Source organism: Olea europaea, unplaced genomic scaffold (genome assembly GCF_002742605.1).
Source record: "Olea europaea var. sylvestris unplaced genomic scaffold, O_europaea_v1 scaffold8, whole genome shotgun sequence".
Taxonomy (NCBI): domain Eukaryota; kingdom Viridiplantae; phylum Streptophyta; class Magnoliopsida; order Lamiales; family Oleaceae; genus Olea; species Olea europaea.
The window spans coordinates 61,551-77,582 of record NW_019266434.1 but is presented as its reverse complement, the minus strand read 5'-3'; the positions used below and the strand labels follow the sequence as shown (position 1 = coordinate 77,582).

The window sequence follows — 16,032 nt, the reverse complement described above, 5'->3', positions numbered from 1 at the left end:
TTTAAACCAAAAGAAAATAGACACAATATTCGATACATGTTTGATTTGCAGTATTAAATTATAATGAACTCAATATTACAACGATTTCAACTTCTTCTTTTCTTCCTTAATATTATAATCCTCTCTAATAAGCATATCATATATTCAATGACAAAAAAGGATGGAAACCTGTGAAGCAACTGGAATTTGGATTTCTTTAAAGCCAAGTAATGAAAGTGGGTTTCTCATGATTAATGCAACCACACACTGATGAAAACTACTCTTTTATATATTATGTAAAAAACAGATGTATGCCAACAAATTAAACCTCCTTTTCCTATCATCTCAATTTTGATCACTTCACTTGAACGGTAAATTATGCTACCTGGCTGTTTCTTCTTCTTCTTCCTTTTCGTCGCACTTCAGGTACCGGATGTTTCATTTTCGTCGCATTGTACGTCTGAAACAGTATCTAAAACTTTCGAAAAATGCATGACACTTCCTACTCAACAAGCCTCAATCTCGTGGACTTTCCATCCTCAAAACGCCACCCTCGATCTCGTGTTCTTTGGTAGCTTCATATCTCCTTCAGGCTGGGTTGGGTTCGGGATTAATCCGATTTCTCCTGAAATGACAGGAACGCGAGCTTTGATCGCTTTCCCGGACCCCAACTCGGGCCAACTAGTCCTGCTACCTTACATTCTAGATCCCACAGTGAAACTCCAACGAACACCGCTCCTTTCCCGCCCCCTTGACATCCACCTCCTCTCCTCCTCCGCCACCTTATATGGTGGTCGTATGGCCACCATACACGACGGTGCAACTATTCAAATATATGCCACTTTCAAACTCGTCCCCAATAAAACGAAGATTCATTATGTATGGAACCGCGGATTATATGTTCAAGGTTACTCCCCAACTATACATCAAACTGCAATCAATGATCTTTCGTCCATAGCCACAATTGATGTCCTGTCTGCAACTACGGCCAAGGCACAAAACAATAATATCAGGACACTAAAAATCATTCATGGCATCATAAACGCGATTTCTTGGGGAATGTTACTTCCAATAGGGGCCGTAACTGCGCGATATTTAAGACATATACAAACTTTAGGCCCTACATGGTTTTATGCACATGCTGGAGTGCAACTTTTTGCAGTTTTCTTAGGAACTGTAGGATTTTCTATTGGAATTAGGCTAGGGGAGTTGTCTCCCGGACGGGTTTACGGGCTTCATCAGAAACTCGGTTACGCAACATTCTGCCTCGGGTGGCTTCAAACACTGGCTCTTTTGTTTAGGCCTAAAACAACAAACAAATTCAGGAAGTATTGGAAATCGTACCATCATTTTGTAGGGTATGCTTGTGTAGTATTGGGTGTCGTTAACTGTTTTCAGGGATTCCAAGTGATGGGAGAAAGCAGGTCTTATGCTATGTTGGCATACTGTTTGTGCTTGTCTACTCTCATTGGCATTTGCATTGCACTGGAAGTGAATTCTTGGGTTATTTTCTGTAGAAAATCCAAGGAAGATAAATTAAGGAGAGAAGGACGAATTGGAATTGGAAGTTCTGAGAAAGGCAGCGGATCAGGTCATGGTTGACAGCCTATTCTTAAATTTACTTTTTTAGAAATGAGAACAAGACGGGATTTACTTTCCAGAAAAAGGTGGAGTTTTGAAAATCATATATTTGATATTGTAAGTAATTTTGGTCAATCATATATGTACAGAATGTGTAATATGCAGCACATATTCTGTCTTTTAGCTTTCGCAACGTTCACAGCAGTTTTGTTCAATAGAATGAAATTCTGCAATGCTAGGTGAAGTAAAGTTATGCAGCTTTGTATTAATTTCCAGTGAAAGCCCCATCGGGCTGGGAGCTTGCCTAACACCATTTTCTAGGGAAAATTTAACGTGCGGTCACTAAAGTTTGGAGAAATCTCAATTGGGTCAGTAAATTTTAATTTGCTTCAATTGGATCACTAAATTTCAGTTCAAATTCTGTCACCACTCATCTCCTAAACTGATGAAATTTCTTACTTTTACAAGGGCGTCCTCAAATGAGATCTTAATAAATTTTTAAAAATTATAAATCTTATAGAATTTCGTGAATTTGAATAGATTTTCATAGAATCTATTGACCTCGTCTTTGTAGGGAAACGTAGCCAACATATCACAGCCTTGTTCTTGCACCCTTGGATAAACTATCAATCACACAAGCCTTTTTCGATGGTGGAGGATGTAACCACATGCACTTCGACAATCAAGTAAATCAATGTATAGGTGTACGAGTGTATGATGTGCTAAAGACATGAACCACTAGGTGTTGAGGGGCTGGATTTACGAAGGTATGAGGTTAATATATGAAAAAGCAATAGTTCGACCCAACCAACACCTAGAGGGGGGTGAATAGGTGTTTATGCGGAATTAAAATAATTAATTAACTGATGCAACAAGTCACATCAATTATACATTACCTAGATTCATTTACATACTTTACCTACCTAAGTTGAATTACCGGTTGAAAAGTAAATAGCAGAAAGCAGTAAAAACACAGCAAAATGTTGACGGAGAAAACCCAACTGGGTAAAAACTTCGGGCACAAACCAGTAGAGATCCACTATAGAAGATATTGACTTACAGTACGTCAGACATTATTGATTCTAACAATATTCTGACCTCCTTACTGTATCGACCACAGTTATCCTGAATTTTGCAGATCTGCGCCAAAATCTCAACTTTGAATATCTTCTACTTCCTGTGAATCACCAAGCTCTCCAGTTCTTCAAGCAATTTCCTTCCCGGATCTTCAAACAGATGATCTTCTGGAAGTTTATATAGAAATATGAAAGGGTGTTTTGGTTTTGTGCGGGTTGATGTTTTTATTCAAAGAACCATAAGAATCAAAGATGAAAAAGATGAATTTATTGTTGATTCTTAATCCTTTGAAAGTTGAGAGGAATTGTTGTTTTAATGTTTGCCAAGGTCTGATTAGAAAATCGAACGTTTTGTTTATATAGTAGGTCGAATTTGGTAATATAGGACGTTAAAAATTCGCGAGGCATTAGAATTACCAAAGGCCAGATAATATGGTCGCTCGAGCGAGGTCTTGGCGAAACTCGAGCGACGTACCTTCGCTCAAGCGATAGATCAGCGAAACTCCAGCGAGGTCAGTTCTGCAATTTTGGCTCTAGCAAGGTCAGGGCGAAACTCCAGCGAGGTCAGTTCTGCAATTTTGGCTCTAGCAAGGTCAGGGCGAAACTCCAGCGACATCAACCCGCCGTTTGCATCTTCAAAGCATCCCACTTTACCACAGACCTATGCTATGACCTTTACTAAATTGCAACTTTAGTCCCTGAACAATTTAGTCCTTGACTTTACAATTTTGACAAATAGGTCCTTTGGTCACAGATTGCCAATTACACATTTTCCTAACAATATATATTGGAATCAAACTTGTAGCTTTGAAGTCTAAATTTGCATTACTTTCATATGGTATTAAGTGTGAGCTTTTATAGTATAAGAAATGTGTTATTGATAGTTGGATGGAAAGACGTGGTCTCATCCTAATGGTTGAGGAATCATCTCCTACATGTCAATCCATACATTATAGGTCTGACCTTAAGATTGTAGGAAGATTTTGTCTGAAAGATCTCTTGGAAAGATGTGAAGTGGGAGATTAATTGCCTCGCACTTCTTCCCTACAACATGCGTGGCACTTTGCCTATGCCATGAAGGTCGACATCTACATGGCACTTTGACTAAAGTGATGTATTACCTCAGCTATCTTGTATGTAACCTCACCTCAACTAGGTAGGAGGATGATTTAGAGTTTGGGCATGGTTGACTTGCTATCTGGTAGAATTGGTCTAGAGCCTCGTCCAAAGAGGAGTTATAGAATCTATAAAAATCTCATTAAAATAGGAAAATTCAAAAAAAATCTAAACTTAAAATCCATCTAAATTTCTTGAAATCATGATTGAAATTCTTATAAATCCACAAATTATTTAGGATGCCAAACTTTTAAAGGATTTCATTCAAATACATTAAAATCTCAGTTGAGTACTCCTAGATTTTGAAGGAATTTAATAAAATCTCAATTCGGGATACCGGAATCTGGAAAAACTTTTAAAATCAATTAAAATTTTAATTGAGGGCATCATAGCAAATGTCCCATATGATCGCTTTGTGGTATGTCAAATAACCATTGCGTCAACCTTTTAGTCTAGAAATATTGTCGTACTCACATTTTGCAATTTACATTTCTAGTTTAGCACATAGTAGTTACTTGAAAGATCCATTGTATTTTAAAAACCAAGCAATATAAGTCAGCTTTCGGAAAATAGGTCACCGAATATGATAAATAAAAATAATAAATTTGACACAAAATGTAGATAAATTAAAAGTTTAGTTAACCTATTGATATTTTATTGAAGATTCAGTGATCGCTAAAGAAATTTACCCTAAATTTGAGGTGAAAAAGAAAAGATTGACATTGTGGGGAAAGATAGCCCAGCCCAACAAATGACCCAAATGCAAATTCAACTTATTATGAAATTTACATTTACATTTTCTCACGCTAACTTCATCTCGCGCCTCACCATATTTTAGAGCACTGCATTGTAAATTTACCAACTTCGCTTGCCTCCAAATAAGTATTAAAGCTACAATAACAACCAAAAAACATATTTGTAAATAGATTGACTCAATATTTATACCCTATTGAGGGAGACATGGCACATATATTTGGAATAGATTCCATTTTATGAGAGTTGAAAAAATATTATCTCTTCAATACATCTACCCTTTCTCAAAGCATTTCTTCAGATAAAAACTCCATTTTTTCCTCTCTTCGAATAGTAAATAATTATCAGTTAATGGAATGTGAATCAAACCCATGTTTGAATTCTTATCAATTCAAATGGATCCAGTTAAAATTAGATTTAGATAGGGAGAGAAAAGGACGGGCACATTTTCGTATTCACAAAAGCGAAGAATTTAGACCTAAATTGAAGAAGGTTCTATCGATTCATTTTTAGATCAAATTGACACATGATCATTTGTATATGGAAGGCATGTTCTATCCACTTTGACGAGTTAGGGGACCCCCTTTAGGATCCCGCTCTTCATCAAAGCATCCACACTTCCCAGAATGGTAGATAATTCATCCATGCAAAGGCTTCTCCCATGACCATTTGTACATGGGAGGCATGTGATATCCGCTTTGACGAGTTAGAAGGTGGTCCCCTTTGTGTTCTAGCTCTTCGTCGAAGCGCCCATGTTTCCTTGCGTAGTGAATGACTCATCCATACAGAGGCTTCTCCCATGACCATTTGTACATGGGAGAAATGTGTTATCCGCTTTGACGATCATTAGGAGCCAGTTCTTCATCGAAGCACCGACACTTCCTTACATGGTGGATGATTCATCCATATTGAGGCCTTCTCCCATGATCATTTATACATAGGAGGCATGTGCTATCTGCTTTGACAAGTTAGGATGTGGTCCCTTTAAGGATCCAACACTTCTACGCTTCCCTGCATGGTAGATGGGTCATCTGTGCAGAGGCTTCTCCTATGAGGAGGCATGTGTTATTCTCTTTGACGAGCTAGGAGACGGTCCCCTTTCAAATCCAGCTCTTCGTCAAAATGCCCATACTTCCCTGTATGATGAATGGTTCATCCGTGCAGAGGCTTCTCCCATGACTATTTGTACATGGAAGGCATGTGATATCAACCTTAGAAAATTTGGACTCAAAGCACCTATATTTTCCTGCATGGTGGATGGTTCATCCATCAGGGGATAATATAAACTCTCTTAATATAAATGCACTTGTAATGAAACATTTCGTATGGTAAAGCATCTTGCTGAGCGAGGCATAAATATAAGGTTAGTGACTCTCTTAAACTATATGAGACCTGTAAGCTGGCCTCAAGTGGACGAGAAATAAGCATCTAGCGAGGGGGGGAAAATCTCACATATAGCTCTAAAACTATCGGAGTTTCTCAAAATGACAAGATCTTACAGCTAGGCTCAACAATAATGAGAAGAGAAGAATAAACACTCGCAAAGCTATGAATGAAACCTTATATTATGAGACTGAAGCATAGGGAAGGATGATGCACGTTACATGCTGAGGCATTGAAGCATAGGCAAAATATGAGGCCTTGTATGCTGAGACACTAAAGCATAGTATGGTGAGCCTGAAGTATAGGCAAGGATGAGGCCTTGCATGTTGAGATACTGAAACATAGGCAAAATATGAGGTCTTATGTGGTGAGCCTTGTGGAAGCTTATGCTTGTATATAGATAAAATATTAAAATTGCCTTTTAAGTCCTTCAGTAATTTCATGCCTAGGTCCCTCAACTTTTGATTTGGTACGTTTTGATCCTTAGATTTTTTCTTTTATTTCAATCATACCTTTGATATATTGCATTCATGATCTTTAACTTTCGGAACATCTACATTTCAATCCCAAAGTTCACATTTTTGTACGCTTTTAGTCTTTTTCTCTTCTTTTGTGTTGTTCCCCTTCAATTTGGATTTTTTTTTCACCTAATGGGGCATTGCATAGGCAATGATGAAGCCTCATACTCCAAGGATGAAGCCTCTAAATTAATTCATCAAATATCATCTTCAAGGTTGCTTGTTTTATGGTCCCTTCTTTAATGGCTTTCCATTCGTAAAATGAGTCTTCCAATAGCCTCTTTACTAGAGACCTCCCCTTTTAGGGGGTTTTCTTGTTCAATGCAGCTTCCTCAACAGTCTCACCTTTTCTAGAGATCTTACTTATTCATGGCCTCTTCTTTAGAGGCCTCCTCCTTTCTAAGGAGCCTGGTTCAAGGCCACTTCTTTAGTAACCTCCCCATTTTAACGGGATCTTCTTATTCGTAGCCTCTTCTTTAGAGGCCTACCATTCTTAGTTATTCAAGGCCATTTCTTCAGTGGCATTGCCTTCTAGGATGGCCTTTTTTTTCATGGCCTCTTCTTTAGAGGCCTCTTCCCTTTTTAACTGGTCTGATTCATGGCCACTTCTTCCTATTTCTTTGCATTTGGAGCTGTTGTACAAGGCATGTTTCTATATGATGCTTTCCATGTTGGTAGCCATTCAACTACTTCCCGAGTGAGCTGGGTAGTTACTCTCATTCTACCTTGTCTATGCTAGTGATGAGGTCGGTGATGACCCACTGGGGAAGGTCTCCAAGAGACAACTTCCTCCTTCTTCAGGGGTCTTCCTAACCTTTCTAAATGGGACTTCCTCACTGCTTGAACTCATTTTTCTGTACAAATCTTTTCTTCAAAGATATGGGGATCATACAAATGGAATTCTATCTCAATATATCCTTTTTCAAGAAATATCAACAATCCAAGTATAGATGTAAACTCCAAATCTCTTTCTTGGGCTTCCACTTGTTCTTTCTTCAAGAACAAATCCTTTTGTAAGGGAGATACCCAACTCGCTAATGGCAGGCTTTTTCCACGGGATGTTCGTGGTTATAGTGTGACTTCCCATAGATGGTGTCAATATGTTGACCTCAAAAAAATTTGTGAACAGGTGTCGGGTTCCATTGAGGTCTATGTAGACAAATTCCAACATGTATGGACGGGTTGCTAGTCAACAATACTTCGAATTTGGACATGGGAGAAGCTTTGTGTCGACATGGGGAGAAGCTTTATGACACAAGAAAAATATGATCAGACTCGAGTAATATTTTTCAGGAACGATTGTACAGTAATTAACAAATGATAGACAACTCTAAGATATCAAAGTATTCAAAATTCAAGTTAAGCAAGTGTATCAATAACTAGAAAGAAGACAAAGAGTAGTTTTTGGTGTCAAGAGTTGCATTCCCCCTCAAATGATACAAAAATGGGGTATTTATAGTGTGACACATGAGATGGTGTCCATTAGATAAGGAGCTACCTGGCTTCATCTCCTCAACCAAACCATTTAATCGTATCCATCATTTTGACTTCCTAACCTATGACACATTTAATGTTCTTACACATATGATATGATTCAAGATGAGGGAGCCACGAAAGCAAGTTCGAATCAAGACCCATTGAGTATTGAAGGTGGACCGATGACACATTTGGGGGCAAAGCAGGTAAATCAAGTGATGGGAATACTTGTTCAATCAACTATTGAAGGGACGATGTTCAGGATGCAAAATGAGGCAACTTTTATGTTGGGGTCGAGAGCGGAATCGAAATGGATTAACATAATAGAAGCGGACGAAGTTGGAGCTGAAATTCAATTATATGCAGTTGACTGCATAGCACATCCTGGCTTGCGGTTGCATAGACCCATGCAGGAAAATTTTTAGGTAGCAACAACTCTTCTATGCAACCGCATAGAAATACTCTATGCGGTCGCATAGTACAAAATTTGGGACGTGTTTTCAATTTTTGGCAACTTTTCTAGTTTCCATAAAAATTTGATTCTAATTATTATTTTTCGATATTTGAAGCATAATTTTCATCGAAGACAATATCTTTTAAGATTAGTATAAATACTTTCTCCTATTGATTGAGAATTAATTTGAGAGGAAATTCTTGCTTTCTAAACTTTGTTCTTCTTAGAACAATTTTTGAACTTATCAAGATGCTTCCTTGTAGCGTTCAAAATTCGGGTGTGAGTCTTTGGTTCCATGATCAAGAGGTCCTTCATATTACTATTATTATGGGATTGCTTGGTTCGTCATCTTGGGATTCAAATCCATAAACCGGGGTTAATTCTTGGCTTTCTTGGGGTTCAAAGGTCTTTTATGGGTTCGTTAGTGATCATGCTAACCGGGTTCGCATCAGTTGGTATCAGAGTATAGGCTCCAAATTAATCGAGATTATACATTTTTATTATCTCAAATCTTTAAAATTTTGTTCTTTCTATTTTTCGCGTTATTCTTTTGTGTCTTACGTTATTGAGTCTCTAATTTCTTATCTTTGTTCCGTGTCTTGTTATTGTTGTTATTTGATTCCTAGACCATGAGTCAATCGTTAATTCGTCAAAATTTGTTTATTTGCTAGTAATTAGTTAATCTTGCAAAAGAGAGAGAGAAATTCAAAAATTCAAAAAAAAATTGTGCTATTATTATCTAATTTAGTACTAGCACATTCATAATTTGCCTTCAGTCATATTTGTGTTAATCCATAAATTTCATTCATCAATTCATGAATCGTGTTAGCTTTCCATTCAAAATTTTTATTTCCATTGTGTCAAATTCCTGTTATTAGCATAACTCTTGAACGCATCTGGTTTAGAATTCCACAAGGTTAAATCCTATTGAGTTCACTTTGTTCTTTGAGCCACTTGAACGAAAGCACTGAGTGGTAAAAGGTAAAGATGTGAGATCAATAGAGGGTAAAAGCGTTATTGTACGATTCCGAGTGAAATATTGGTAAGGCAGAAAAATAATTAAATAAATTTTAGATTTAAGATGTCTGACAAAGAAGGTTCCAATTCAAGCTGTAACGATAATCACATTAATGCATAGAATGATATGATGAGGCAATTTGAGAGGTTGTTTACGGATATGGTGGATAGGTTAAATAGGCTTGATACATTAGTTAAGAATCTTAGTATGAGGCAATAGGCTAAAATACCTCACGCTAGGAGACCAGGTAGACTAAAACCTAGGATGGAAAGGCGGGAGGCGTATGATTACGATAGTGAACTGGATGAGAATGAATACAATAAAGTGTTTTAGGTGCTTGGGATCGGGACACATTGCTTCTCAGTGTCCGAACAAATGAGCGATGGTGTTGAGGGACAATGGAAAGGTTGTAAGTGAAAGCAAAAGTGAATATGATGACATGCCGGAGTTAGAGGAAATTAATGATGGAGAGATAGTGGAATATGTTGTAGGAGAGTTGTTGGTCACGAGATGAGCTCTTAACGCTCAAATCAAGGCGGATGACTTGGAGCAACAGCAAAAAAATATATTCCACACTCGATGTCATGTTAATAATAAGGTGTGTAGTTTGATCATCGACGATGGGAGTTGTACAAATGTGGCTAGCACAACTTTGGTGGACAAATTGGGATTAACTCTATTAAAACACCCTAAACCTTATAGGCTTTAATGGTTGAATGATTGTTGAGAAATCAAAGTAAATAGGAGGGTTTTGATAAATTTCTCAATTGGGAATTATCATAATGAAGTGGTATGTGATGTGGTACCTATGCATGCGGGACAACTGTTGCTGGGGCGACCATGGCAATACGATAGAAAGATTGTTTACGATGGATACAAGAATCGATACAGCTTTGTCAAAGATGGGATGTCCATTACCCTTGCACCATTAGCATCGGCGCAAGTGTATGAAGACCAAATTAAATTGAAAAATGAAGAAGAGAGGAGAGCTAGAGAAAAAGAGAGAAAACAATGAGACAATGAGTAAGAGAGAAAATAGTGAGGGGGCAAGTCCAGAGAATAAAGCCCCAAGAGCAAAAAGAAAAAGAGTCTTCTGTGAGGAGAGAAAAGTAGCGAATTTTTTTGCAAAAGAGAGTGAGTTGAAGAGAGCAACAGTCGAGATGGGGAAAATGATTTTGTTGGTCTACAAAGAGTCACTCCTCAGTTTTAAGGAATCTAACCCATCCCTCCCCAATTTGGCTAAGTCTTCATTACAAGAGTTCAAGGATATATTTCCATAGGACGTGCCTAGTAGGTTACCACCCATTCAAGATATTGAGCACCAGATCGACTTCATACCTGGAGCTGTCATTCCAAACCGACCAGTTTACCAGAGCAATCTCGAGGAGACAAAGGAACTTCAGAGGCAAGTTGCGGAGTTGATAAGCAAGGGTTATTCAGGAAGAGCATGAGTCCGTGTACCGTACTAGTTTTGTTAGTGCCAAAGAAAGATGGAACATGGAGGATGTGCGTGGATTGCAGAGCCATCAATAACATAATGGTAAAGTATCGTCACCCTATCCCTAGGTGAGATGATATGCTTGATGAATTATATGGTGCATGCATATTTAGTAAAATTAATATTAAGAGTGGTTACCATCAAATTAGAATGAGAGAAGGTGATGAGTGGAAAACTGCATTTAAAACTAAATACAAACTGTATGAGTGGTTCATTCCATTTGGACTCACCAATGCACTGAGCACTTTCATGCGTTTGATGAATCATGTTTTATGTGCTTTTATAAGAAAATTGTCGTCGTGGTGTATTTTGATAATATTCTAGTGTATAGCAAAAACCTAAATGAGCATGTAGAGCATTTAAGAAAAGTGCTTGTAGTATTAAGAAAAGAACAATTGTATGCTAATTTTAAGAAACGTGCATTTTGCATGGAAAAGGTTGTCTTTTTAGGATTTGTAGTTAGTGCCAATGGAGTAGAGGTTGATGAGGATAAGATAAAAGCTATTATGAAGTGGCCTACACCTAAGAGTATAGCCGAAGTAAGGAGTTTTCATGGATTGGCTAGTTTCTATAGGCGATTTGTGAAAGATTTTAGCACAATCACTACACCACTCACCAAGGTAGTAAAGAAGAGCATAGATTTTCATTGGGATAGTAAGTAGGAGCAAGCATTTAATACAATTAAAGATCAATTATGTAAAGCACCTATTTTAGCGTTACCTAATTTTGACAAAACGTTCGAGATTGAGTGTGATGCCTCAGGAATATCGATTGGAGCAATATTGATGCAGGACAACAGGCCAATGGCTTATTTCAGTGAGAAGCTGAGTGGAGCCGCTCTTAACTACCCTACGTATGACAAAGAGTTGTACTCACTTGTTCGAATTTTGGAGACTTGGCAACATTACTTGTTGCCTAAGGAATTTGTAATACACACTGATCTATGTCTCTCAAACATTTGCAAGGTCAAAAAAACTGAACAAGAGGCATGTAAGGTAGATTGAATTTATAGAAACATTCCCCTACGTCATTCGCTATAAGCAAGGTAAAGATAATGTAGTGGCAGATGCTTTGTCTCGCAGGTATGTGTTACTAACTTCTCATAGTTCTAAATTACTTGGTTTTGAGCACATTAAAGATATGTATGTGAATGACTTGGATTTTTCTGATGTGTATAAATCATGTAATAAGGGGTCTATAGACAAGTTCTTTAGGAATGAGGGGTACTTGTTTCGTGAAAAAAGTTGTGTATTCCTAAGTGTTCGATGCGAGAATTGCTAGTAAGGGAGGCATATAGCAGTGGATTGATGGGACACTGTGGGGTTAAGAAAACTTTAGAAATGTTAAAGGAGCATTTTTATTAGCCTAAGATGAAAAGTAACATTGAACGGATATGTAGCCAATGCATAACTTGTAAGGAGGCTAAATCTAAGGTTTTACCTTAAAGGTTGTACACACCGTTACCTACTCCTAGTGAACCTTGGATTGATATTTCAAAGGATTTTGTGTTGGGTTTACCTAGGACTAAGAATGAACGAGATTCTATTTTTGTGGTGGTAGATAGGTTTAGTAAGATAGTGCATTTCATACCGTGTCATAAAACTGATGATGCCACTCACATAGAAAATTTGTTCTTTAAAGAGTCAGCGCGTTTGCATGGGATCCCTGGGAGTATCATGTCAAATAGGGATGTAAAATTTTTTAGTCATTTTTGGTAGCTTTTTTGGGGTAAATTAGGCACGAAATTATTATTTTCCACAACATGTCACCCACAAACCAAGGCGCAAACTGAGGTGGTCAATAGGACCATGACTCAATTATTACGCACTGTAATAAATAAAAACTTGAAGAGTTGGGAAGAGTGCCTACCTTTTGTTGAATTTGCATGTAATAGAGCTATAGATTCTACTACTTCGTTCTCACCTTTTGAAATCATTTATGGGTTTAGCCCACTAACTTCCTTGGATTTGTTACCGTTACCTGTGAATGAATGAGATAGCTTGGATGGTAAGAGAAAAGTTGAGTTGGTAAAGTCACTCCATGAGAAGATCAAGATGCAAATTAAAGAAAAGAGTAAGCTTATTGCATCAAATGCAAACAAAGGAAGAAAGCGCATGACATTTAAACGAGGTGATTGGGTACATTTCAGAAATGAGCGTTTTCCAGAGCAGAGAAAGTCTAAGTTGCAGCCATGGGAAGATGGTCCATTTCAAGCCGTCGAAAATATCAACAATAATGCATACAAAGTGGATATTTCAGGTGAGTATAATGTTTCAGCTACATTTAATGTGCCTGGTCTTTTTCCTTTTGATGCAAGTGCAGATTCGAGGACGAATCATTTTGAAGAGAGAGAGGATGATATGATCCAAGATGCGAGAGTCACGAAGACAAGTCCGAATCAAGACCCGCTGAGTATTGAAGGGGACCATAACACGTTCGAGGGCAAAGCGGGTAAATCAAGCGATGAGACTACTTGTTCAATCCACTATTGAAGGAATGATGTTCAAGATGCAAAACGAGGCAACTTTCATGTTGGGCTCGAGAGCCGAATCGAAACGGATCGACGTAATAGAAGCGGACGAAGTTGGAGCTAAAATTCAGTGCTATGCAGTTGGCTTGCAGTCGTATAGACCCATGTAGGGAAATTTTTGGGCAACAACAACTCTTCCATGCAACCGCATAGAAACACTCTATGCGGCCGCATATTACAAAATTTGTGACGCGTTTTCTATTTTTGGTAATTTTTCTGGTTTCCATAAAATTTGATTCTAATTATTATTTTTTGGTAGAGCATAATTTCCATCCAAGACAATATTTTTTAGGATCAGTCTAAATATTTTCTCCTATTGATTGTAAGAACAACTTTGACATTATTGAGAATTAATTTAAGAGGCAATTCTTGCTTTCCAATCTTTGTTCTTCTTAGAAGAATTTTCAAACTTATCAAAGTCTAAGTTGCAGCCATGGGAAGATGGTCCATTTCAAGCCGTCGAAAATATCAACAATAATGCATACAAAGTGGATATTTCAGGTGAGTATAATGTTTCAGCTACATTTAATGTGCCTGGTCTTTTTCCTTTTGATGCAAGTGCAGATTCGAGGACGAATCATTTTGAAGAGAGAGAGGATGATATGATCCAAGATGCGAGAGTCACGAAGACAAGTCCGAATCAAGACCCGCTGAGTATTGAAGGGGACCATAACACGTTCGAGGGCAAAGCGGGTAAATCAAGCGATGAGACTACTTGTTCAATCCACTATTGAAGGAATGATGTTCAAGATGCAAAACGAGGCAACTTTCATGTTGGGCTCGAGAGCCGAATCGAAACGGATCGACGTAATAGAAGCGGACGAAGTTGGAGCTAAAATTCAGTGCTATGCAGTTGGCTTGCAGTCGTATAGACCCATGTAGGGAAATTTTTGGGCAACAACAACTCTTCCATGCAACCGCATAGAAACACTCTATGCGGCCGCATATTACAAAATTTGTGACGCGTTTTCTATTTTTGGTAATTTTTCTGGTTTCCATAAAATTTGATTCTAATTATTATTTTTTGGTAGAGCATAATTTCCATCCAAGACAATATTTTTTAGGATCAGTCTAAATATTTTCTCCTATTGATTGTAAGAACAACTTTGACATTATTGAGAATTAATTTAAGAGGCAATTCTTGCTTTCCAATCTTTGTTCTTCTTAGAAGAATTTTCAAACTTATCAAGATGCTTTCTTGTGGCGTTCAAAATCCGGGTGTGTCTTTGGTTGCGTGATCAAGAGGTTCTTCATATTACTATTATTGTGAGGTTGCTTAATTCGTCATCTTGGGATTCAAATCCATAAAATGGGGTTAATACTTGGCTTTCCTGGGGTTCAACAATCTTTTGTGGGTTTGTTAGTCATCATATTGACAAGACAAAACATTTATGCTCATTACTCACATCAATCATTCGAATAAGATCTTTATGTAAAAGATCTCTTGGAAGAAGTGAATATGGAAGATGCTCCATTATGATAAGGAGGCTTTTGCTTCGATAGCAGGCTTTGGCCTCTTACATTGTGCTTTAGCTTCAAGACCTCAGCCACTTACAAAGTGCTTTTGCTTTCAGGGCCTCGATCACTAATACAGTGCTTCCACTTCAGGGCCTCGGCCTCTTACGCAGTGCTTCCCTCCAAGGCCTCTTGAGCTTCGGTTGAGACATGGACTTTTTCTTGAGCCTCAATTTTGAAGCATAACATAGCTAATTTCATTCATGTATTCTTGAGAATCGATAATTCTATTGTAATTAATTTTATTTTTGAAGACAAATTAAGTTTATTCTAGTCACAACCCGAATCTATTAATAGTCTGAATTCGAATGAATAGAACATATTCAATTTCACAATTTATCTCAAAGATTGTACATGTGATAAATATTATTCTTAACATTTATTGCATGTATGTTAGTAAAGTAATTTTCTAGATCTATTGTGAGCCTCCCAACAATAAAATTGCAAGAATTTTAACTAAACTACTTGTCTTGAATAAAAGATAAATAGTAAAATGTTTCATTTTCATCCAATACATGAAAAAATTTATCCTAGCATGTTATCTAATAAATCACACAAAAAGATTTGGAAAAACATCACTCGAGATTGAAAACAATGATTGGAAAGTCAAAAATCAATTTCTTATTTGTAAATCATTAACTTGAACTTTAAATCTTCAATCTCTTTTATTACTTGCCTTTGAATTGTATGTTACCACTTTCTTGTGGTGAAAATATGTATATTCTCCGATCCTCCTATTCTGGTCTCACCCCCCCCCCCCCTAGGTAAATAGTTAGTTAAAATTGATTTCTGAAAAGAGTTTGGGTCAAAAGACGATGTTGGGCCGTTCTAGCCTAGAAAATCACTACACGCACTCCGATCATCGAATATGTTTTCAATAAGTGGACCATAGGTTGTTGTGCACGCTTGCACTGTTGTGAAAATTTTCCTTTTGTTGACTTTTGGTCCCTCAATTTCGCGCTTAATTCATTTTAGCTCTTTTGGATATCTTCTTGGTCCTCTATCTTCCAATTTAATCTAATACACCACACATTCTCCAATCATCGATATTTGGTTTGAATTAACTATTAGCTCTTTTCGATTTAGTTCCCAAACTTTGGATTCAATAATTTTTGAACATTTTTTTGCTCCTTTT

General features: G+C 37.4%; 1 protein-coding gene across 1 annotated transcript; it reads left to right on the top strand.

Moving 5' to 3' along the window:
• Positions 1-246: 246 nt before the first annotated feature.
• LOC111391533 (cytochrome b561 and DOMON domain-containing protein At2g04850) lies at positions 247-1,918 on the top strand. Its single transcript, XM_023016766.1, has one exon. The coding sequence runs from the start codon at positions 358-360 to the stop codon at positions 1,579-1,581; it is 1,224 nt and encodes a 407-aa protein (XP_022872534.1). The 5' UTR covers positions 247-357; the 3' UTR covers positions 1,582-1,918.
• Positions 1,919-16,032: the final 14,114 nt, after the last annotated feature.